The following is a 24,605-nucleotide window of genomic DNA, read 5'->3' on the forward strand; positions in this document are numbered from 1 at the left end:
CTCAAGGCCAGGGTAGTACCGAGATGCAAAAACAAAAGTGTTCTGCATTTGGAAACAAAGTCTAGAAAGTAACCATGAACTGGGATGGAAGGAGTCATCTTTAATCACCAGCTTGATAGCCTGGCCATTAAAAGAGCTGATGCAGTATAGGGGCTCAAAGATTGAACTGCAAATAAGGAATCTCACCTCTTAACTCACAGTGAGTTAACACAGTGTTAACTCACTGTGTAGCTTTAGGCAAGACAGTATCTCATTTCTTCTGCAATATAAGAATTCTTAATTCTCACTTTGCTCGGGATTGTTGTAAGCATTATGGCTAGTAATAATAAATGTATATACCTCTTGCCATACTTAAAAGCAGGGCTTTTTTTGTCATAGAACGCACCGGAACGGCGTTCGGGCACCATTTTTTGACGGATTTTTCCATGTGATTGTGAATCGCCCTGTCAGGCTTGGCAGGTCAGCCCCAAAAAGCATTAAAATAGTGCCTGCGGGCTGCGTGTGTATCCACGCTGCTTGTGAGGGCACTGATCAGCTCAGGACGCTGCTCAGCTTGGGATCGGTTGTGTGTTCGCGCGCTGAGTGCTTACTGCCGGTGGCGACCATTATGTTTATGTGTGTGTAGAGTGACTGGCTATGTGCAAAAGGTGAGTAAGTTCTTTATTTCAAAAAAAGTTGGTGAATTGAAAATCTTTTTTAGTGTAGAAGTGTGTCCTCAAGAGGTGAGTTCTGGCACCTTTTTTTCTTTTTAACAAAAAAAGCACTGCTTAAAAGTAACTTTAAAAAAAAAAGCAACAGCAGCAGCTCCTCATCCTTCTCACATCTCTGTTGTCTGGCCCAGAACCAGAGGCAAATGAACAGGCAGGCTAGAATGGGGAGGCACAACTCCAGGGAACTCACGTCCAGAGACTCGCTGGTGTGTGAATTCTCAGCAAGTGCCCATCCATGCCTCCTTTTCAACAGTGCTCCTGAGGAATACAGTCCCACATCGGGACTCTCTCCAAAGGACCTGTGTGGATGGAGGTTAATCACTCACTGACCATGAGAAGCAGCCATAGCTTAGTGGCAGATCACCTGCTTTCCATGTGCTGAGTCTCAGCTTCCATCTCCGGCATCTCCAGGTGAAACAAGCCTTAACTGAAATTCTGGAGAGCTGCTGCCAGTAAGTGTTGACAATACAGGGCTAGATAGTCTTGACTCACTATAAGGCAGCTTCCTATGTTTCTGTGCTTATAACCTGAACTAGCATGTGCACATAAAGAAGTATCTTACACTGAGTCAGACCACTGGGCCAACTAGTCCAGTGCAGAGTCTCTTATTGACTTTGACTAGTAGTGTGTCTGCAAGGACACAGAGAGCTTTCTCACCAAAACAGGAGCACTGAGAACTGAACATTGGATTTAGTGCATACAACCCATGTGCTGCACCACTGTGAATAAGCCACAGATACAAGCACTGTTCAGCTGAGACAGTTCACACTTCCATGAAGGCTCATCAATGGCTGGTTTACATAATACATTACAGACTGCAATGGGTCTTACTTGTGAATAATAATACACAGGATCCTACTATAAATAATATGCATCTATGAACAGAAGGTTGCAGTCCTACACATTTAGGCAACTTCCAGTGTCGGAGGCAGTGTGCTTGCATACAACTGTTGGTGGGGAACATGGGCACCAGGGAGCTGCTGCAATGATGCCCTGCTTGTGGGCTTTTCATGGGCAGCTGGTTGGCAACTGTTTGAACTGAATACTGGAATGGAGGGGCTCTTGGGCTGATCCAGCACGGCTCTTCTTATGCACACTCAGTGTTTTTTTTGTAAAAAAAAAAAAAAAAAGTGCCAGAACTCACCACTTGGGGTCACACTTTTACACTAAAAAAGATTTTCAATTCACCAACTTTTTTTGAAATAAATAGGGGAAAGGGCAGGGACGAGGGAGGGGAAAGCCCGGTTGCAACACCGAGGAAATATAAAGAGACCTTCAGCCTGACCCTCTAGAGAGGCGGCGAGGAAAAGCCAGCCCCACAGCAGCCATGGCCCTGCTCCGATGCGGGTCTCCGTTTCAAATGCCTCCTCCTACACCGCGCTCGTTTTCATGCACTGGATCTTGCAAACGTGCCCTCCGCGTCCTTCCTCCTCCTCAGTTGCGGGCGCAGCGTGGTAAACTTCATAGGGGCAGCGTTTGGTTTTGGTCCCAGCAGAGGCAAATACCCAAGGCAGGGGGAAATGCTCCTTTCCACGACCCCGCCCCCTCCGGCATCTCTTGCGGCTCCCCGCCAGGCGCCCCTCACCCGCCTCTGGGCGCCCCCGCTTGCACACGCTCGCCGTGCCCGGGCGCCGCCTGGATCCTGCAGCGCTCGCCTTCCAGCATCCTTCTTCCTCTCTATCGTCCTCTGGCTTCAGCGGAGCGCGCTTCTGCGGGCTGGAAGGCTGGCCCAGAAGGAGTAGGGGAAAAGCAGCGTCCCGAGCCGAGCAGCGCCCTCACAAGCACCGCGGGCACACACGTAGCCTGCAGGCACTATTTTAATACTTTTTGCTGCCGACCTGCTACGCCCGACAGGGCGATTCACAATCACATGGAAAAATCCGTCAAAAAAAGGTGCCCGAAAGCCGTTCCGGTGCGTTCTATGACAAAAAAAGCCCTGTGCACGCTTACCAAGGAATACATCTCAGAGGACGGTGCGGATCTTACTTCGGGGCAAGCAAGTACAGGCACATCCCTATAGCGATTTATACAGGTTTGAGCTTCACCGATCTCGCCTATTACTGCTCCAGCATGAAACGTTCCGGAAAAATCAATCAATCACGCGACACCTCTCCTATTCAAAACATCCCAGTTCTACGGAGAAGTCCCCTTCGCCCACGCTTCTGCGCCTGGCAGCCGACCCCACGAATTCCCGCCCCTTTTCCTTATCCTACCCCGCGGGCTCGCACTTCAGCCTATGGAACAAGCCACAAACCTGCACTTTTCGCGTTCCGATTGATCAGCTGCAGAAGTGGGCGGGACGGCGAGCGGCGATTGGCTCGACGGGCGAGGGAGTGGGCGGGGTGCGGCGCGCTTGTCCGGCCGGGCTGCTGCATGTAGCGGAGTTGCCTCGCTCTTCTGTCGCCTCCATGTTGGGGAGGCCTCGGGGCTGGTGGGGTGGGCGTGAGGGCGCCCAGTGCGCTCGGCGCCAGGGCAAGTCCCGTTTTCTTCCTCAGAAGCGTGGCCTGCAGGGGCGCGGGGCTGCCGGAGACGGGCAGAAGGAGTAGTAGGAACGGCCGGGGGACTGGCTGGGGACTCTGGCGCTGCTTGGGAGCGAGGGCGGTTTGGTACCGCCGGGCGCTGAGGATAGTCTGACTGCTGGAGCTCTTGGGTGGTTCGCGTTGCTAGGGTACAGGAAGACGAGCGGGCTTGGGCCGTGTCCCCCAGAGGCGGGCTTTGTGGCCGGCTGCCTGCCTGCCTAGGTTGTGGGAGGCTGGCGTGTCTGGTTGGAGGGCCCCCAGGCCCTTCCAGGGTGTCTGCCCCTTCTCAGAGTGCGCCTGGGGACGCGTGCTTGAGAATCAGCGTAGTCGGGAGAGCTTGGGTGGGCTCGAGGAAGGGTAATTAGAGCCCCCTCTGGGATTTGGAGGGGTCCATGTGGTGGGTGACTTACATCTAAAAGTGTCCGCTCCGCACTGGCAGCACTCTCAGTTCTTGAGGAGAGTTTATTGAGGTCCCTGACCAGAAGTGGGTGTGCACACAGGAAGGGTTATCTGGAGTTGCAGGCTTTGTTTACAGAGGTGGTGCTTTAAATTGATACCTCAGTGGGCTGCACCATCTGGAATGGGTAATTGGGCATTTGTCGATGCCCCATGTGGCTGGTATTGCTTTAAAGGGGTGGTTTCAGGATAGGTATGGGGTCTGAAGACCTGCAAGGGCCGTTCTAGAGTATATTGAGTGTCCAGGAGGAGTTGTCTCTCTGCTCCTAACTAGTGGTGCTGTGCAAATATGGCTTGGGCTCTGAAGCTACCTCTAGCAGATGAAGTCATCGAATCGGGCCTGGTTCAGGATTTTGATGCCAGCCTCTCAGGTATTGGCCAAGAGCTAGGCGCTGGTGCCTACAGCATGAGGTAAGTAAGGCTGGTGTCTAGTTGTCTTTATAAGGATATCTGATGGATGGAGTTCCTTGCATAGCTAACTTTTTACATCCTGAAAGATTCAGTGAACTGGCATGTTTCACTTTCATGTTGGAAGCAGCTGCTTTTGATGTAATTGCATCAAGTGGTGGTGGTTGTCATGTGCCCCCCCCCCCGCCGTTTCTGCTAGATCAGGTCAAGTGTTTCATCCAGTAGCCTATCCTTAGTGATAGATCATTACTTTTTAGGGGCTGCTTCTTACATGCTCTTCCTGCTGCCATTTTGTAAGGATGCATTTTTTGAAATCTGGTTGTTTTGTTTTCCTCTACATTGAACTGGGGAGGGGGAGATACAATATACTGGTCTATCATAAAAGTTTCCCTACTCCTGTAATTGAAATTTGGTGGAGTTTCTTATTGTATGAAATGCAGCATGGGATAAACATTACCAAATGGTAATGCTAAATCTAGAAGCTACTTAGGAAGCCTGAAGTCTTGAAAAGTGGCTAAGAAAGGATTTAAATGCATGAAATAATAGGTTCCTTTTATAGACTGTGACCTCTCAAGTGATCTTGGGTAGATCAAACTCTTCCATGTTGCTTATGCCTTAGTCAATAATTATTCAGGCCTATTAACCAACTCAAATTTGCTGTTTATCTAGAACTATTATCTTGCTCAGGAGTGTATATGCTTTATAGCAACAGGTTATTGCTATATCTGTTTGTTTTAAACAGAGCAAGTTCTTGTGAAGAGCGTGATTTTAAAGTTGAGAATTTTGTTCTCAAAACTAATTGTTATGTGATACTGGCCTGTCAAAAAAGGTATTATACTTGCTGAAGGAGAACAGGCAACTATACTTGATCATGAACCTTCAAGGAGCTCATTTTCATCATGCCAAGTCATGCTTTGGTATTATGGTTGAGAGAGTGCATTGACTCATGCTTTCATTAATTCAAGTTGGTACTATTAAGTGTAGTACCAACAGTGGGCAGTGGTGATATTAACCCTAATCCAGAATTGGCAGCTGAAATCTAAACATTCTGTTCTGGGTTAGGTTCAACAAAACTAAGTAATGGTTCACATTTCCTTCCAGTTTGTGGCAGGGTAAGGGGACCAAAGTTTCAGTCTCGCCTTTTGATAAGAGTTTTCTACTTACAGCACACCACCAAAATTGCATAAGAAACTAAACTTGCTGGTGAACTGGTGGATTCAGAGTTATACCTCATAGTGTGGACTAAATGGTTTTAAAATTCATTCTTATACTGATCTTTAATGATAAAATAGATACATGTTATTAAATATGCCCAAAGAGATAAAAACAATGTAGAGAGGAAATAAAAGCCCTTTGAACAATAATTTCCAGAGATCTCACAGAGCATGAACACATGTGATATTTCCTCTTAATGATGCTGATGCAGTTGCATAATCTTGCAAAATCCACTCATTTAATTGTTTTGTGTACCTGCATTCAATAGGAAGTGAGCTTTGGTGGACTTGGAATTTCACTTTTAACAGTGATATTTCTTAAAGGAACACTGAAGAGTGTTAACTGCTTAATCCATCTGCTTGGAACATGAAGAAAGGGAAAGTTTTTGCTTGATACCTTGTGCTTTTGTCACAGGTGGTAATAAAGAGAAACATTTTGTAGCTTTGCTTGGGCTTCCTCCCTCTCCTTCTTGCCGGTTATGGACAGTCATAGTTGCTGGAGTGGAACAAAGCTGAAAGATATAGGGGAGTGTATGTGTGTGTTCATGTGCGTGCACACATATGTAGTGTGTGTGTGTATACAGTTGATTCACATGTAAGACCAGTTCATAGGTTAAACAGCCCATGAATTGGGAGGTCTGTGCAGGATCAGGTGAAGTGCCTTTAGCCCACTTGCCAATTATGCATGGTTAAGCAATCCAAGAATGGCCACTGTACTTTTCTAGACAATTTCAGTTTGGAAACACTCCCATTCCTGAGTCGCAAAATGACATTGTGCAAATCTTGTTTTCTACCTGGAAGCCACCTGTGCAGTTAATGCAAGTGGGGAAGTGAAAGGCCAAATTGTATATCTAAATGTTACCTTATTTTTGCTGTGAAGTGTGCTGCCTAATAATACTTTCATACTTTCATGGTGTGTGTGATGTTTAGTAGTTTGTGCATTTTGCTGTGCTTGGTAGAAAAAAAGTTCCTTGTTATTTCTGAGAACTGACCTGTCATTGTACAAAACTTGTGTGAATTATTTGTTTAAAAGGACATGATGTTCACTTTTTTGAATGCTATGTGGTAAATAAGTCCAAGAACTTTGACATAAGCTGGGGTTAGTTGTGTGTGGGCTATGTGGGCATGTTACCCTCTTATAAAGACACATAAATCTTAACTGGATTATGTAGGTTTAAGATGTATCTACTTGCCTTTTGTGGACTGGGAACCTGTGTGCATGTATTTGCAACTCTGTGTGTGTTTTTAATGTCTTAATTTTTAATAAATTAAAACATATTTCAGAAAGTAATACATTTTTGATGCAAGTATTTGCATTTTCTGTAGTGTACAAATAATATTGTAGTGTTAATCTAGGTCAGCCTTTCCCTACTGGTGTCCTCCAGATGTAGTCAAATGCACTTCATTTATAGTCAGCTCTGTGTGTGTGTGTGTGTGTGTGTGTGTGTGTGTGAGTGAGAGAGAGAGAGAGAGAGAGAGTGCGAGCGAATGAGAGAGAGAATATATATATAGATAGATATAGATAGTCAACTATGTGTATATATACTACATACATAGTCAAATACCCAGAATATCTGATTAATGGCCATGTTGGCTAGGACTGATGGGGGTTGTAGCCTAAAATGTTTGGAGGGTACCAAACAGATTGGGGAAGGCTAATCTAAGTGGAATGGATCCAAAAATGGGCAAAATATAGTATTGGGCATGTATATGCCAGCATCTTGTTGGAACATAGTCATGTGCACTCTCATTAGTGTATCTTCCATTTCATACCATATTCTGGGATAACTTTTTTACATTTAATACCAGCCTTCTTGTATCCATCAGATAATGTATGTTTTTTCATATTTCTCTTTGGCCATACCTGGATATCTTTCTAGTACCCCTTTTAATTAACTTTCATCACTTCTCGAAGCCTCATTTTTTGGCAAGTGTTTATTACTCTATCTAGTATATCTTGTAGGTTTTTTTATCTGGTGTTTATCTGCTCTTAGAAGTTCTGCTTGTTATTTAGTCTCTGTATTCTTTGCTCCCTTCAGTATTCTCAGATAGGTGGGAAATAAATTTACTAAAAAAAAAAATCAGTGTAGTCCAGCATCCTGTTTGCCAGCTGTCCCCAACCTTTTTAGCACCAGGGTCCAGTTTCGTGGAAGACAAATTTTCCACGGACGGGGGTGGGGGGATGGTTTCGGGGTGAGTCAAGCGCATTACATTTATTGTGCACTTTATTTCTATTATTATGTTGTAATATATAATGAAATAATTATACAACTCACTGCCTCAGCTCCACCTCAGAGCATCAGGCATTAGATTCTCATAAGGAGCACTTAGATGCACAGTTTACCGCAAGGTTCGTGCTCTCATAGGGAAAACCAGAAATAAATGGATAGGCCCGCCCTGCTCCCTGCTTCAGTCCGTCTGCTCTCATTGGTCTAAGGCTCAGTCATTCCACCTTTTTTTATTGGAGTGCCTGCCCTGTGCCAGAGCCACAGTCCACACAAGCTATTGGACACTGTAGGTTGAGGGGCAGCTCGCATCATCATCTCGTTGCTGCATGTCTAGTGCATCTACCCTGTTGCTCCTGCTTGGCTTCTCCCACTTGTACAGTCAGCTAAACAAACCAGTAATGGTTTGTTTAGCATGTTCTCCGAACTGGGAAACTTGCCTGTCATTCCTTTGTCAAGTCAGGATGTCAGAGAAACCCGGTTTAGCAGTCCTGACTTGTAAGGGAGTCACAAGCCAGGATCATTTAGTCATTAGGTGTTTTTGTTCAGTTTTGAAATGCTTTTTGTAATGCTTTTTAGAACTTGGATTATTACTGATTTTGCTAGGTTTTTACTACAATTTTATTCTTATGTCATATTAATATTTTAGGTTTTTATTTATTTAGGAATGTATATTGTCCTTTCTATAGAATCATACAATAGTAGAGTTGGAAGGGCCAAAGAGCCACTGAGTCTAACCCTCTGCTCAGTGAAGGATACCAATTAAACCATCCTTCTCAACTGGCTTTCTAGTTGCACCTTGAATGCCTCTAGTGCAGGAGAGCCCATAACCTCCCTACATAATTGGTTCCATTGTCATACTGCTCTAACACTTAGCAAAGTTGGAATCTGTTTTCCAGTAACTTGAGCCCGTTATTCTGTTTTGCATTCTGAGATGAGCAAGAAGAGATTCTGGTCTTCCTTTCAAGTACATGAAGAGTGCTGTCATATCTCCCCTCAGTCTTGTCTTCTCTGTTTAATCCAGAGTTTATTGTTTAGTCCAGCTGTGCCCTCAGATGTTTTCAACTGCAGCTTCCATAACTTTAAGCCAGCATGGATGGCTCTAGTTCTAAATACCTTGAAGGCACCATATTGCTACCCTGGTTTAGCTGATTGTTCTGGTGGGACGAGCCAGGCAAAAGTAATTGGACCATGTCCAGTAGCATGTACTTTTCCGGAGTCGTCATTTATCTTTCTGTGCAAATGCAGCCACTGTTTCTGGGCACAGAGGGTCGTAACCAGTGTTAGCCCCACCTACATGTGAAAAATCAAAGGAAAAAACTTGAAGCAGTTGGAAAGCTTCTTGAGAATGCAGTGAGAAGCGTAAGATATATTTTGTCAGTTGTAAGACACACAGCAGTAGAAGCTGGTATTTGACTTAGAATTCAGCATACTAACATTCTCTGCTTACATTTAGTCAAAGATTCATGTTTCTAAGACTTCTGACTGTAGCTGTAAGCTTCAAAGTGTATGTGTCATGCTTACTGTAGCCTTGGAAGCCAACAGAATAGTAGGAAGGATTAGTAGTGGTTAGGGATTAGGCTTTGTGGTTAGTACCTTCCCATTGCTGGGAGAAAAATAATAAATTATTGAAAAAAGCAAGTATATATTTTCCTGATCTCCATAAGAGTAGGATTTGAAGGGTTGGTTCAGGTGTACATAAGCTTAGCAGTGAATCTGTGTTATTTAGTGTACAAAAGACAAATGATGTAAAAAGTACATTTTGGTGTTCTGATTTTTTTTTTAAATTACTTAGGGTGCAGTCCTATCTTTTACACTTTCGACACTCATAAGCCCCCAAACTCAGAGGCTTATGTACACAAAATGCAGAGCTGGAGAATTGGCAGAGGCCGTCTCTGCCTCTTTATACCTCCCACTTGGCTGTTGTATAGGTCAAGTGCTTTGGAGGGGGAGATTAGAAGGCTGGAGCACCATTAGGACACTTCATATCCTATGCACTCCTGTCTCCTCCCCTTTCCACCCACTGAAAAGCCTCTTGTGCCCCCTCTCCAAGGCTGCTTTTCAAACTTCAGAGAACAACTAGAATGATTCTTTTCATGAGGAATGGGAAGGAAGATTGAAATGTGGATTCCCCATTCTGATGTCTAAGCTCTGTCTCTTACCTCAGACCTGGAAATTTGAGTTAGCCCCAGTAAAGGCAAAATGATTACTATTCCTATATGTTTCCAACCAGGTAGAAATGACAGGTAACAGTGTTTAGCACATGTAAATTCCTCTTGGTTGTCATTGAATTGAAAAGCTTTGTGGTACATTGGCTGTGCTGCAGCTCTGCGAATACACGCTATAGTGGACCACGAGGATTGTACAGAGACTTCCATCTGGAAAACTCAAAAGAACTCAAAAGTCTTCTGCCAGCAGGATTTGTAAGCTTCTGATATCATGGGCTTTTCCACTTATTCTGAAATGTGGCTAATGCACATGTTACTCTTCCAGGATAGTGATCCTCTTAACCAGATGCTAAATTTGAATTGTTACATAAGCGCCAAACAAGGCTGCTTCTAGTTTTCTGCTCAAAGCATTGTTGATACATTCAAACTTCTTTTGTTAAAGGAATCATCTTGGAGCACTGAAGAGGAGTTTTCATCTGAGATATAAACTAACCTGGTCTTTTGCAAGTGTTTTAAGTGCTGTGTGTTGGATTATATAATTTGTTTAAAGATTCCATTTGTAGCTTGATGCAGAGACAATTTGTTTCTAGTGCCTGAGTAGATGATTGTATGTGCCATCTCTGTTGTATTCTTAGGAAGCTGTGTGGTGCACAATTACTATAGATGAGAGAGTTTAATCCCCCTGTTAAGTATCGTTTTGGCCTTTGCAAACCTGCACTAATGTACTCTGTTTGCAAATCATGGTTAAAATTGGTATGTCAATATTATGGCAAATTTATGGCCTTGGTCATCCTTACTCCATAAGCTCAAAGCATATTATTCCACTCTAAACTGTCAATATCTGTAGACATTAAGTGGAAGAACTTCAAACAGAACTACCATATCATTTCTGGCTAGCTGTTTGCTGACTTAAGGATTTATTGAACTTGATCCCCTACCACCTGCCCAAGATTTCTTCTATTAAGTCTGTGTAAAGCTCTAGGACTAGGCCGGCTGTATTAAGATGTAGCAGTTTCTGGTAAAGAAGAACTTGTTTCCCCATATTCTTGGCAACATGAGCCATGTTACTCTAGCACTGTTAGTCAATGTTGATATAACTTGATATGTCTATTCCAGATGGTATAAAACCTGTGAATCAAAATTCGGTGGGGTGCTTCAGTTCAATGTGGTGTGGGAAGAGCTTGAAATAACTAAAATAACAAAGATTCTTTTCTTCCCCAACTCACCGGGCTGCATAATCGGCAAGGGTCTTGTGCTGCTTGAAGATGTTGCCCTAAGCCTATGCATGACTGCCCTTATTTGATTTTCTTGGTGCTTTTTCTCCACATCTCAGGCCAGAACTTCTAAAAGTACCTTGACATCTCTGTTTTTGGAAGCATATTCTTATGGCTTATTTTTTAGATCACATTTGGGATTCAGAAAACATGTGAAAGTACTAGAGGAAAGTTTTATATAGGAACCACTCTTTCCTACCTTGAAATCAATTCTGTAGTGCCTGCTTGTCACCACCCATTCTACCCAGTCTCCTATGGATTTCCTCTTTCCTCTACAAATAATTGGAAAAGCACCCACACTGTACTGCCTGGCTGTGTATGCTCTTTTGGCATTGAAGAGTGTGGAAGAAAGCAACACGGTCGCTTTAATGTCCTGTTATGTAGCATGCAATCTTCTGGTTGATGCACATGTTGTTAGTCTGCAATACATTGCTGCACACCCAGGGATGCTCCTGGACCAATTAGAAGTCCACTTCTCAGGGCTGATTATTTGTTTGTGGGTGGGAGACTGCTTTTTGGTAAAACATGTGTCAGTAGAAGGATTGGTTGGCTTGATTTCTTAGCATCTGTTTTAAATATATGACATTAGACATAAACATAGCAGTGGGTATAGAAAAATTTGTCAGATAACATCGACATTTAAAAGGTATCTGTTAGTAAATTTCTCTTTAAAAATTGGAGAAAGCCTAGAAGTGTCAAGTTTGCATGTGCATACTTTTTAAAACTGTATAATGGATGTGAGAAACTAGTAAAGAACCAATATAAATGGAAGGGGCTGTGTTCTGAGAGTTCATTATACACTTAGAAAGATGAGCCTTACAGTACACATTTCCCTGGAATTAAGTCCCACTCAACTTAGTGAGACTTTTTTCTGAATAACCTGTATAGGACTGAGTGGTCAGTTTCCTGAAGGGCAGCACTAATGAGATGATGATGCATGAGAAAGTGAGCAGTTTCGATGACACAGGACCTGTTGGAGAGAAAATTGTCTTAGCGGCCCCTCAAGGAATGAACTGGATTATAGAGGTATCTAGGCTGACGTTTCTTCACATGATGTTTATTTTCCTATCCCTTTGGGATCACTTTCAGCCCATAAATCTAGGTTAGTAATAATCTGAAATGTCAGGGTGAGAATCTCTTTTAGGAGGGAAGAGTTTATTGGAGGAGCTCACAGTACCCTTGGATTTCAAAAGTTTGCATAATTAAGTTGATGAAGAAACTGTCCATTAATATATATTTTAAAAGGGAATTAGTGTGTGCTGTGCTCTATGGAATTAAGATCGTTATTACATATTTCTTATTTGCTCAGCAAGGAATCCAGGATCTGTGTCGTACATAGCTATGATATAGCACTGCTATTTCTCTGGTCCGTCTGCTCATTTTATTCACAAAAATGTGTAGAAAAGGAATATGCCTGTCCTATGCTTTGGTTAATGTTCTCCAATATAAATTCAGTGTCATCCAGTAATAAGCATCATGCTGTTTTTCTAATCCCTTTATTATTGGAAGGGTTTCAGATTGTATGTTTTGGAGTAATTGCTTCATTCTTTAAGAGAATCAATATTCCATTTCAAAACAGCATTCTTTCTAAGTAAGCAAGAGCTGGTGGAGTGCTCTCCTTACAAGAGATTGGGTATGTGGGAGGCAACCAGGGTTCAGTCCACCAAGTACTACATGGGTGGTGCATAATGCTGTCCACATTCAACTATGGGATGGCAGAAAGGATAGAAATGGGATGTATGTTGCCCCATCCATAGAATCATAGAATAGTGAAGTTGAAAGGGGCTACAGGGCCATCAGGTCCAACCCCCTGTTCAGTGTACCTCTCAGATGGCTGTCCAATTGCATCTTGAGTGCCTCTAGTGAGGGAGAGCCCACAATCTCCCTAGTTGATAACTACTACCTAGTTGGTTCCACTGTGAAACATTGGCATATTGCTCCTACTGCTTTCACAGTTAGGAAGGTCTTCTCGATATCCAGTCAGAATCTGACTTTTTGTAACTTGAGCCCATTATTCTGCGTCCTGCACTCTGGAATGATTGAATCTACTGGTTAAATTGTGTCCCAGAGCTTGTTATATTTAAATTCTTGGTTGAATGTTTATCATGTGCAGATGTAAGATCGTACAGTGACAAAGGCCCAAACACTTTTTTCTTCCCTTCTTTTAGGCTTCTATGCCTGGTGTAGAATTTGAGGGAGGGGCAAGTTCTTGCCTGTCTTCATGCTTGGCTTTGGATGGCAACTGCCGCTTGATGTTCTGTTCTGTTCTGTTCTCTTTTCTCTTTTCTCTTCCCTTTTTTCCCTTTTCCCTTCCCTTGGTTCCTCTTGCATATTGATGAGGTATTAAATGCATATTGGATAGGGAGGAGAGACGGGTGTGCGTGCATGCATGTGCACGCGCACAGATTCGGAGATAAGATGTCAGAAAAAGTTACAGTGTTGGGTACTGACTCATTATACAAAATGGCTTAATCTCATAGGAAGTTATTATTATATTGTGATCAATTTTAGAGCCTTTACATAATAAACGAAAGCAGAGTTTCTTTCTGCCTCTGACTACACTTTCTGCTTCACATCCCTTTAAATCTGGCCCTTTCAGAAAGACTAGACCTCTGAAGGGGGGCAAAGAAGTAAAAAGGAAGACGGTACCAATGAAAGATCTAATTAGCCTATACTTGGTTTATTCCTGTGTGGCTATTGGGAAATACAGGGCCTAAGTTCTCATCTCTTTAAACCTTTTTCTCTCCATCTGGCCTTCTCCCAAATGTCCTAGTGGTGTAGACATTTATGACAGCACAACTTGTATAGTTATTGGCTTTCTGTTCCTTCATGGATATGGTCTCTTGTCAGCTTCTGTGAAACACTGGGGTATTGCTGCAGCACAATTGTCCCAGAAGTCTTTGCGCTAAAGGCCACCTGCATTTAATGTTGAGCATTTTGCTGTATCAATGAATCCTTGTGGAAATCATTCATTTTTAGTGGGTATATACTTAACAGAATTTGACTGTAATTGTAATGAAAGAGGATACTGCACTCTTGAATTTTGTATGTCATAGTGGTAGTGTTGCTAGTCCTGTGATTTAACTATATTCCATTTACCTTTCCTTGAACAAACTATGGGTTGTTGGGTTTCTGAAGCAGGTGTTCAACATTAGCAGATAGAGAAAGATGGGATAACAGTATTCTAGAAAATGTGGCAGATACGTTTTTGGTACTAATTTAGTTTGTGACGAGAATGTTTCAAAGTTAATTGTGAGCAAAGATGTAAACAACCATTGTTACCATGGTGTGTGTTAATGAATTCCTAATAAAGCCATTAATTTTCTTGACGGAAGGAATGATTTAAATCCCCTCTCCCAGGCAGTGTCAGCATTGTGGCGCCAATCTCCAGGTAACAGAAGGTGTTCTTGCTTTTGTGGGTCATGAGAATGAATGGTCTCTCCTGTTTGTAAAATCATTCTTGCTTCTAGATCTTCACATATGTCACATGTAAATGATGCAATGTCACAAGCACTTGTATACACACTCCTTGGCAATTGTGGCAATCACATTCCACAATCTAGAAGAAAGGTGGTCTAGTTTACTAGTGTCAGTGAACCTTTGAGATTTATTGGCCTTTAAAAATGCTAAATTATAATACAAGGTAGCAGAATGGGTGCTGTATATAAAAATATAGGAAACATGAGTTTCACAGTTTATAACTGAATTGTAAATGTTGTTTCATCCTCCATGTTTCCAAAGAAGCAGAGTTGATGGCAATTTATAGTGGGTGACCACTTCATACTTAATATTAAAGTATTCAGATAGTAAACCATAAATATTCTGACCCTTAAGTTGACTTAAGTGATTTTGGACTATTGTTTTTATCTGTCTGCTTCCTACTGAATTTCTAAATATTTGTAGTCAGAAGTGTTAGTCTAATTTACTCTATAGTTCCGCATATTTTAACAAGAGCCTGCAGACCATGTCACTACCCTAAGGATCAATGTTTGCAGGTGCCTATCTGCATTCAATTCTGTTGACTGAGTTGCTGCTTCTATTTCTCATACAAGAACAGTAGCTTGCCCAGCTGGTCCTTGGTCCTTCCCTCTAGGCATCTGTAGTTTGGTGACAGTGCTTTAAATTCTCTTTTGGAGGTCCTAACAGAGAATTGTTAAACCGTCCTGAGACTTCATTAATGGGACAGTCTATAAAAGTTTTACGTAAATAAATAACCACATACAGTGAGAGCAAATAAGCATGCTACAGCCCCACAAGTCTCTCACAGAGTTAGATTTGTATTCCAGTCTCTCTATTTGTAGAGCAGGCATGTCCAAAGTCCGGCTCAGGGGCCAATTGCGGCCTGTTTTCAAATTTCGAGCAGCCCACAGCCTCTTCTCCCCACCGGCTCAGCCTGTCACTCATCCCTGCCTGCCGGCGTTTTTCCCTTCACCGCCCAGCGGTTCCTGCAGCTGTCCCCTGCTGCCTCCTGCTCCTTCAAGGCTGGTGGTTATATTTCACCAGAAGATGGCAGTAGACCTGAGTCAGCACTCTCGCCGCATGACCCTTGTGACACAAGGCTTTGTGCCCATTTCTAAAATGGCGACTGTAACTAAAAAAAGGAAAGTTGACAGTGAGAGCCGCCGCTTCCAGGACAAGTGGAAATTGGAGTATTTTTTCACTGAAATACGAAACAACTCTGTCTGCCTAATTTGCCAAGAGACTGTGGCTGTTTTCAAGGAATTCAGTATCAAGAGGCACTACCAGACAAAACATGCTAACTACAACAAGCTAACTGGGAACGAACGCGGCGAAAAATTGAAGGAACTGGAAGCTGCTTTAATGGCACAGCAGTGCTTTTTCACAAGAGCCCATGAGTCAAATGAAAATGCCACAAAGGCAAGCTACGAGGTGGCAACACTGATTGCTAAGCACTGCAAACCTTTTACTGAGGGTGAATTTATTAAAGACTGCGCGATGAAAATGGTGGAGAAAATTTGTCCTGAGAAGAAGCAAGAGTTTGCCAATGTTTGCCTGGCTAGTAACACTGTGGTACGGAGAAATGAAGACGTTTCATCTGATATTAAGAGACAGTTAGAGGCAAAAGGAGTGGAGTTTGACTTTTTTCGTTAGCCTGCGACGAAAGCACGGATGCATCTGACACCGCTCAGTTATTGATTTTTTTGAGAGGAGTGGACAATGACATGAACGTGAATGAAGAGCTACTTGACCTCCAGAGCCTTAAGGACCAAACAAGAGGAACAGATTTATTTGTTTCTGTTTGTTCTGCCGTAGATGACATGAAACTACCGTGGAATATAATCACTGGGATTATTACGGATGGCGCACCTTCCATGGCTGGCAAGCAAAGTGGATTATCAACCCTAGTCTGTAACAAAAGTCAGCGAAGAAGGAGGCAAAGCTATAAAACTCCACTGTATTATTCACCAATAAGTTCTCTGTGCCAAACATCTGAAATATGATCATGTTATGAAACCGGTGATGAAGGTTATTAATTATATTTCCTCCAAAGCCCTGTGCCACCGCCAGTTTCAACAGTTTCTACTCGACATCCAGGCTGAATACGGAGATGTTGTGTATCACAAAGAGGTAAGATGGCTCAGTCGGGGGTCTGCACTGCAGCGCTTCTACTCTCTTAGGAAGGAAATCGGACAATTCTTGGCAAAAAAGGGACAACCGATGCCAGAGCTATCTGATCCTCTTTGGCTGGCTGATTTTGGATTTTTAGTTGACATAACACGACATCTGAATGTGCTAAACACGAGCCTTCAGGGGCAAAATGCAGTAGTAAGCCAACTGTATTCACATATCAAAGCCTTTGGGACCAAGCTGCTACTTTTCCAAAGGCACCTGTCACAAACGCAGCCCAATACCACACATTTCCCATCGCTTCAGGAAATAATGACCAGTTTTCCACAGAACAATATGAGTGCGCAAATAAGGAGGTATGAAGCAGACATCTCATCTCTGACTGAGGAGTTTCAACAGTGCTTTCGGGATTTTGCAGCTATTGAAAAGGAGATCACGCTTTTTTCATCTCCTTTCTCTGTGGACCCTGATGACATTCCAGACCACCTGCAGCTGGAGCTCATTGAGCTGCAGTGTGACGCCGAGTGTCGCAGTTGGCACCAACAGCTCCCTCTTGTCAACTTTTACCGCCAGCTGGATAAAGACAGGTTCCAAGAGATTCGAACATTTGCTAAGAAAATGCTGAGCTTGTTTGGTTTGACATACTTGTGCGAGAAGACATTCTCAGTTATGAACATTAACAAGAATCGCGTGAGGATGAGACTAAGTGACTTTCACCTGTGTGACATCTTGCGCATCAAAACCACTGTTTTTGAGCCAGACCTGGCCTATATAATGCAGTCGAGATCTCAGTATCACCCTTCATATTAGTGCAGTTAAGTTATTTGTTTAGTCTTTCATAAAATAGTTCATTTGCATTTAATGTTAATGGTTCAAAGAATGTCAGGCTGAATGGTCAGCCCCCACACATTTTCACCTCACCAAATCTGGCCCTCCTTGCAAAAAGTTTGGACACCCCTGGCTTAGAGGTTAGTGTTTCCACCACACTTCATTGGTTCTTTCAACCTGTTGCCTTCCAGGTGTGTTGGGCTACACACCTCATCATCCCCAGTTGGTAGGGGAGGATGGGGACTTGCAAGTCCAACACATCTAGATGCTGCCATGTTGGGGAAGGCTGCTGTAGGATCTAACTGCTTATATCTTAGGAATCTCTACACAAACTTACTCAAAGACAGATTCCTGTTCATTTATTTTGGACAGGCTATCCCATTGCTGGCTCTTTTTTCATTTTACACATAATCACTGGCACTTACTTTGCAGATCAGTTTCATGGAGCATCTAGCTAAGGCCAAGTTCAGCCCAGGCATGTGCCAAGCAGGCACATTTGTCAGGTCTCATAATTTGATATGAAGCAATGCAAATGTCTATATCTAGTTTTGAAGGGATAAGCCAAGGGATGTAGTTTTTCACATTTGAGGATAACATATTCAAATTAAGAAGATGGTAGTTTGATGTCCAGTAATGGTCACTGTAAAATTGACTGTTGAATGCCATGCATATAAGATTAGTGGATTAGCTATGGTTCCCTGGTTTATGAGATTTTTCTGAGGAGGCGCTCAGTGCCAAAGTAATCATATTTGTGAAATAGAGTCCTGGGAGGCTTATGGCTTTAAATGCAAATCTCATATTATTTTTTCCTCAGTATCTTCTTCACATCCACCAGAATATGCTCTTGTACATTTCCATGTTTATTTTGGGTAGGTTGTGACAGTTTCAGGGCCATGTCAACTTATCCTCCACTGAGAAAGGGATGCAGTGATTCAGAACTCTCTCCCAGGGTGGCTTCCTTTTGAGGCATGTGATTCTGTAAATACGAGTATCTCCCATCCAGCCTACTCCTGTAAAAACAAACAATCCACTGGAAAAGAGAGAGAGACTGGGTTTGAGCCACACGGCAAACCATTGTGGGTAACTAGTCATAGTGGATTGTTGTTGACCAAAACAGAGGCTACTTCCCATGGGGTGATTTATTATGTCATCCACAAGCTAGAGCGTAGGTGGAGGAGATCACGGGATGAATCTGACCGAACACACTTGAGAGCCCATTATCGGGCCTATGCTGTGGTGATGAGGGCGGCGAAGAAGAAATTCTTCTCCTTTTCCATTGCCTCTTCACAATGCCGTCCAGCGGAGCTTTTTCGAGTGGTGCAAGGCCTGGTTCGTCCAGGTCCTAAGAAAGATCTGGTTCCACCCTCGAAGGCCCGCTGTGACGACTTTGCCAAGCATTTCAGGGAGAAAATCTCTCAGATTCGTCACGAGCTAGGCTCTACTAGTGACTCAGAGGTTTCTGGGGAGATACCAATGCCGCCGTCTGGTCCAAAATTAATGGATGAATTTCAGTTATTGCGTCCTGCTGATGTGGACAAGGTGCTTGGATGAATACGTCCCACCACTTGCCTATTGGACCCTTGCCCGTCTTGGTTAATAAATAACTCCAAACACGGGATTGGGATCTGGATCTTGGAAGTGGTTAACGCTTCTCTGAGGAAGGGTCAGGTACCTGCCCCTTTAAAGGAGGTGGTAGTCCGACCGGTCCTGAAGAAAGCGTCACTGGATCCAGAGATGGCCACTAATTATAGACCAGTGGCCAACATCCCGTTTCTGGGCAAGGTGTTGGAGCGGGTGGTGGCGGGACAACTCCAAACCCTCTTGGATGATACTGATTATCTGGACCCATTTCCGTCCGTCTTCAGACCCGGGTACGGTACTGAATCTGCCTTGGTCGCCCTGTACGATGACCTGTGCAGGGAGAAGGACAGGGGGAGTGCGTCCCTGTTGGTTCTTCTGGACCTCTCAGCGGCTTTCGATACCATCAACCATGGTATCCTTCTGGATAGGCTAGCGGGATTGGGGGTCGGAGGCACTGCTTTGCAGTGGTTCCACTCCTATCTCAATGACCGATTCCAGAAGGTGGTGCTGGGGGACTATGGCTCTGCGCCATGGCAGCTATGCCATGGAGTACCGCAGGGGTCCTTTTTGTCCCCTTTGCTGTTTAACATCTACATGAAACCGCTGGGAGAGGTCATCAGGAGGTGTGGGCTGCGGAATCATCAGTATGCTGATGATACCCAGCTCTACCTCTCGTTTTCCACCAATCCAGGTGAGGCAGTGGCTGTGCTGAACCGGTGCCTGGCCGAGGTAATGGGCTGGATGAGGGCCAATAAACTGAAGCTCAATCCAGACAAGATGGAGGTCCTGTTGGTTGGCGGATCGGGCTTCGGTGAGGGTGAATTGAACCTAGTCCTGAATGGGGTTGCACTCCCTCTTAGGGACAAGGTCTGCAGCTTGGGAGTGCTCCTCGACCCAGAGCTTTCATTGGAAGCTCAGGTGACAGCAGTGGCGAGGAGCGCTTTCCTTCAGCTTCGGCTGATCCATCAGCTGCGCCCCTACCTGGAGTACGACTGCCTGGTGACAGTGACACATGCGTTGGTGACTTCCCACCTTGACTTCTGTAACGCGCTCTACGTGGGGCTACCCTTGAAGACGGTCCAGATACTTCAATTGATTCAAAATAGAGCTGCCAGGCTGCTGACGGGGACTGGGCGTTATGTTCACATGACTCTAGTCCTCCATCAGCTTCACTGGCTTCCGATTGAAGTCCGGGCCCAATTCAAGGTGTTGGTGATGACCTATAAAGCCCTAAACGGCTTGGGTCCTGGTTACCTGAAGGAGCGCTTACGTCCATATATGCCTGCCCGCCCCCTGAGATCTGTGGGAGAGGCCCTTCTCCGGGAACCCTCCGTGAAGGAAATTAGGAGGGTAGGTACTCGGAGGAGGGCTTTCTCTGCAGTGGCGCCCAACCTATGGAATGCGCTCCCCAGAGAGGTCCTCCTGGTGCCGTTGTTATTTGTTTTTTGGCGCCAGGCGAAGACCTTTTTATTCAAACGTCATTTTAACTGCTAATACTATTTATTTATTTTATTCTTCGGCCAGGGCGATTTATTTTATATTGTTAACTTGTTTTATATTTTTATTGTATAATATTTAATTGATATATTTGTGAGCCGCCCCGAGGCTTCAGCGAATGGGGCGGCATAGAAATTTTCTAAATAAATAAATAAAGCTACTCTAGTAACCAACGGCTTATTCTAAGAGTTCTTGAAGCCTGATTCTTAGTCTTGTTATATAAGCCTGGGAGACTGATCCCTCTGTGTGTTGCAGGAAGAGTGACTGAACTGCTTGACAGGGGTGGTAAAATGGTGGCAGCTCCTGGCAATCTCAGCTGTGCTACTGCCATTGTTGACTGCCCCAGAAGTCTGAAGCAGCCATGAAATTTGCATATATTTCCCTTTCAAAAAATTAAAAATAGCAGTCAGATTTTTAAAAATAACCCTTTTTTGACAGGTGTCACAAGTAAGCTCTCACAAAAAAGGTGTGGGATGCAGAGAATTGGTGAAGGGTGGAAAACATGGAGAGCAGGGCAATATTTGAAAACTAGAAAATCATACTGCTGGGGAGGTGAGCACATCACCCCCACCTTTTGGAGCAAAACTGTCTTTGCCACTTTTTTTAATTGGCAGCTGTCAAATGGAAATTACCTCCTGCACTTTGGCAGCAGGCACTTACCAGGATATTGGCCAGGCAAGACTATGCTTTTCTGGTAGATCATAAATGCACTCTTATAAGAGACAACCAGTGACAATTGCTCCAAATTGCCTTTTGGACATCGATGGAGTGACTTCCACTGTCAGCAATAGACAGCTCCAGAACAAAAAAACCCCCTCTTTGCAACCAAATATGGTGTCCCTATTGGAGCAGGAAGATGTAGACAAGATAGGTTTGCTACAAAGGAGACTAGGATGCTATCTGGAGGACAAGGGGAAAAGGAGTGTGAGAGCAATCCACAGTAAAGCTGATTGCCTATCAGGCTAACTGTGGGTTGTTCCATGAATAACCCCTACCTGCCCAGAGTCAGTTATAAGATTAACCAGTAGTGTAATCTTCAAATTAGTATTATCTGAGGGCACAAATACCGTTCTTAAGCCAAATATGGATATTTATAGTAATAAAAAACAAATTATAATAAAACCAATTAAAACCTGATCATGCATTTTGTCTCTTAGTGATGTTCTTGCCCTGCCCATCTTTAAACAAGAAGAATCTAGCTTGCCTCCCGACAATGAGAACAAAATCCTGCCTTTTCAATATGTGTTGTGTGCTGCCACTTCCCCTGCTGTGAAACTTCATGATGAAACTCTCACCTATCTCAATCAAGGTGAGCTACATTTTTCTTGTTTGCTGTCAAGAAGCCTGTTGATCATTCTGAAACCCTACCTGAATGAGGTAGATGTTTGAATCTGTGGGAGCCTATGGACAGTGAAGAGGTAAACAGAAATCTGGATTACTTGTTTACATAGTTGAATTATCTAAGTGTCACTGAGTAGAATGTTCAGGGCCCGTTACAGCGAAGAATGGAAAGGAAAAAGAATTCCAGTGAGTGTGATTCCTGAGCCTGGAATCATATGACAAATTATATGATGTGATCAGTTTGAATATAGACCTTGCTATTCTAAAGGGCGTTATTAGTATCAATTCAATAGATAAAAGCAGCTAAAATTTTATACATGGAAATATGCTGATCACTTCAACTGATTTTACTCTTACCATTATCAAAAGATTGTAATAAAATCCTAATTTCTGTAATGCCTTCGATATTTATTTATTTATTTATTTATTTATTTAAAGTTTTTCTGTGCCGTCCAATACCACAGTCACTTCTGGAACTCTTTATCTTATATATACATATACAGTATATAACAGATGTAAGTACACCCCTCACATTTTGTAAATATTTTATTATATCTTTTCATGTGGCAACCTGAAGAAATGACACTTTGCTACAATGTAAAGTAGTGCGTATACAGCTTGTATAACAGTGTAAATTTGCTGTCCCCTCAAAATAACTCAACACACAGCCATTAATGTCTAAATCACTGGCAACAAAAGTGAGTACACCCCTAAGTGAAACTGTCCAAAATGGGCCCAAAGTGTCAATATTTTGTGTGGCCACCATTATTTTCCAGCACTGCCTTAACCCTCTTGGGCATGGAATTCACCAGAGCTTCACAGGTTGCCACTGGAGTCCTCTTCCACTCCTCCATGACGACATCACGGAGCTGGTGGATGTTGGAGACCTTGCGCTCCTCCACCTTCCATTTCAGGATGCCCCACAGATGCTCGATAGGGTTTAGGTCTGGAGACATGCTTGGCCAGTCCATCACCTCTACCCTCAGCTTCTTTAGCAAGGCAGTGGTCATCTTGGAGGTGTGTTTGGGGTTGTTATCATGTTGGAATACTGCCCTGTGGCCCAGTCGCCGAAGGGAGGGGATCATGCTCTGCTTCAGTATGTCACAGTACATGTTGGCATTCATGGTTCCCTCAATGAACTGTAGCTCCCCAGTGCCAGCAGCACTCATGCAGCCCCAGACCATGACACTCCCACCACCATGCTTGACTATAGACAAGACACACTTGTCTTTGTACTTCTCACCTGGTTGTTGCCGCACATGCTTGACACCATCTGAACCAAGTAAGTTTATCTTGGTCTCATCAGACCACAGGACATGGTTCCAGTAATCCATGACCTTAGTCTGCTTGTCTTCAGCAAACTGTTTGCGGGCTTTCTTGCGCATCATCTTTAGAAGAGGCTTGCTTCTGGGACAATAGCCCTGCAGACCAATTTTATGCAGTGTGTGGCATATGGTCTGAGCACTGACAGGCTGACCCACCACCCCTTCAACCTCTGCAGCAATGGTGGCAGCACTCATTCGTCTATTTCCCAAAGCCAGCCTCTGGATATGAGGCTGAGCATGTGCACTCAACTTCTTTGGTCGACCATGGCGAGGCCTGTTCTGAGTGGAACCTGTCCTGTTAAACCGCTGTATGGTCTTGGCCACTGTGCTGCAGCTCAGTTTCAGGGTCTTGGCAATCTTCTTATAGCCTAGGCCATCTTTATGTAGAGCAACAATTCTTTTTTTCAGCTCCTCAGAGAGTTCTTTGCCATGAGATGCCATGTTGAATTTCCAGTGACCAGTATGAGTGAGAGAGAGTGATAACACCAAATTTAACACACCTGCTCCCCATTCACACCTGAGACCTTGTAACACTAACAAGTCACATGACACCGGGGAGGGAAAATGGCTAATAATGCCCAATTTGGACAGTTTCACTTAGGGGTGTGCTCACTTTTGCTGCCAGCAGTTTAGACATTAATGGCTGTGTGTTGAGTTATTTTGAGGGGACAGCGAATTTACCCTGTTATACAAGCTGTATATTCACTAGTTTACATTGTAGCAAAGTGTCATTTCTTCAGGGTTGTCACATGAAAAGATATAATAAAATATTTACAAAATGTGAGGGGTGTACTCACTTCTGTGATATATTGTAGCTTGTCTAAAACAAATGTGTGATTTGCATCTATTCTTCTTGCTTAGTGTAAGGAACCATGCTTGGTGTAGACCATGGGTCCTCAAACTATAGTCCGGGGGCCGGATCTGGCCCGCCATGGCCATTTATCCGGCCCGCCTCAGAGGTTTTCAGTGCGCTGTGCGCACGCACTGTCACCCATCTCGCGTGTCCCGTCCCCGCTCCCATGCCGGCCCGGGGCCAGCACTGGCATCTTTCCACTGACCCCCTGGTGAAAAAGTTTGAGGACCCCTGGTGTAGACAATGCATGTGGCTTCATTTGAGGCAGGCAGAATGTTTCCAATGCCGAGAGCTGATAGGTTTGCTTGAAAGCTTCACTGTATGAAATGAAGGACCATTCCAGCCCGTACAAAGTTGGGCCCATTCACTAGTTGGATAGAATGCAGAATGTGGCAGTCACTGGGACCATAGGTCCAAACAAGTATGACCACTTCTGGCCTGCTTGCATTGGCTGGGCTCAATTCTAAGTGCTGGTTTTAACCTATAAAGCTTTGCATAGCTTGAGACCACAGTATTTGATGGAGGGTCTCTCCCAACCACAAACGCTAAACTCAGCATCCAGGCCCTTCTTCTGAGTGCCTTCTGAGGGTGGCTTGAAGGGAGGGTCCCCATCAGTC

General features: G+C 43.9%; 1 protein-coding gene across 1 annotated transcript in view; it reads left to right on the forward strand.

Annotated features, from left to right (window-relative positions):
• The first annotated feature begins 3,120 nt into the window (after nucleotides 1–3,120).
• TFCP2 (transcription factor CP2) overlaps nucleotides 3,121–24,605 on the forward strand; it is a 52,873-nt gene continuing 31,388 nt past the window's right edge. The window contains exons 1-2 of the mRNA XM_044443139.1: nucleotides 3,121–4,096; nucleotides 21,627–21,778. Of these exons, the coding sequence (XP_044299074.1) occupies nucleotides 3,975–4,096; nucleotides 21,627–21,778 (274 nt within the window). The 5' untranslated portion in view covers nucleotides 3,121–3,974. The remainder of the gene's footprint in view (nucleotides 4,097–21,626; nucleotides 21,779–24,605) is intronic.

The sequence above is a fragment of the Varanus komodoensis genome, unplaced genomic scaffold (genome assembly GCF_004798865.1).
Source record: "Varanus komodoensis strain SLA01 unplaced genomic scaffold, ASM479886v1 scaffold41, whole genome shotgun sequence".
Classification (NCBI taxonomy): domain Eukaryota; kingdom Metazoa; phylum Chordata; class Lepidosauria; order Squamata; family Varanidae; genus Varanus; species Varanus komodoensis.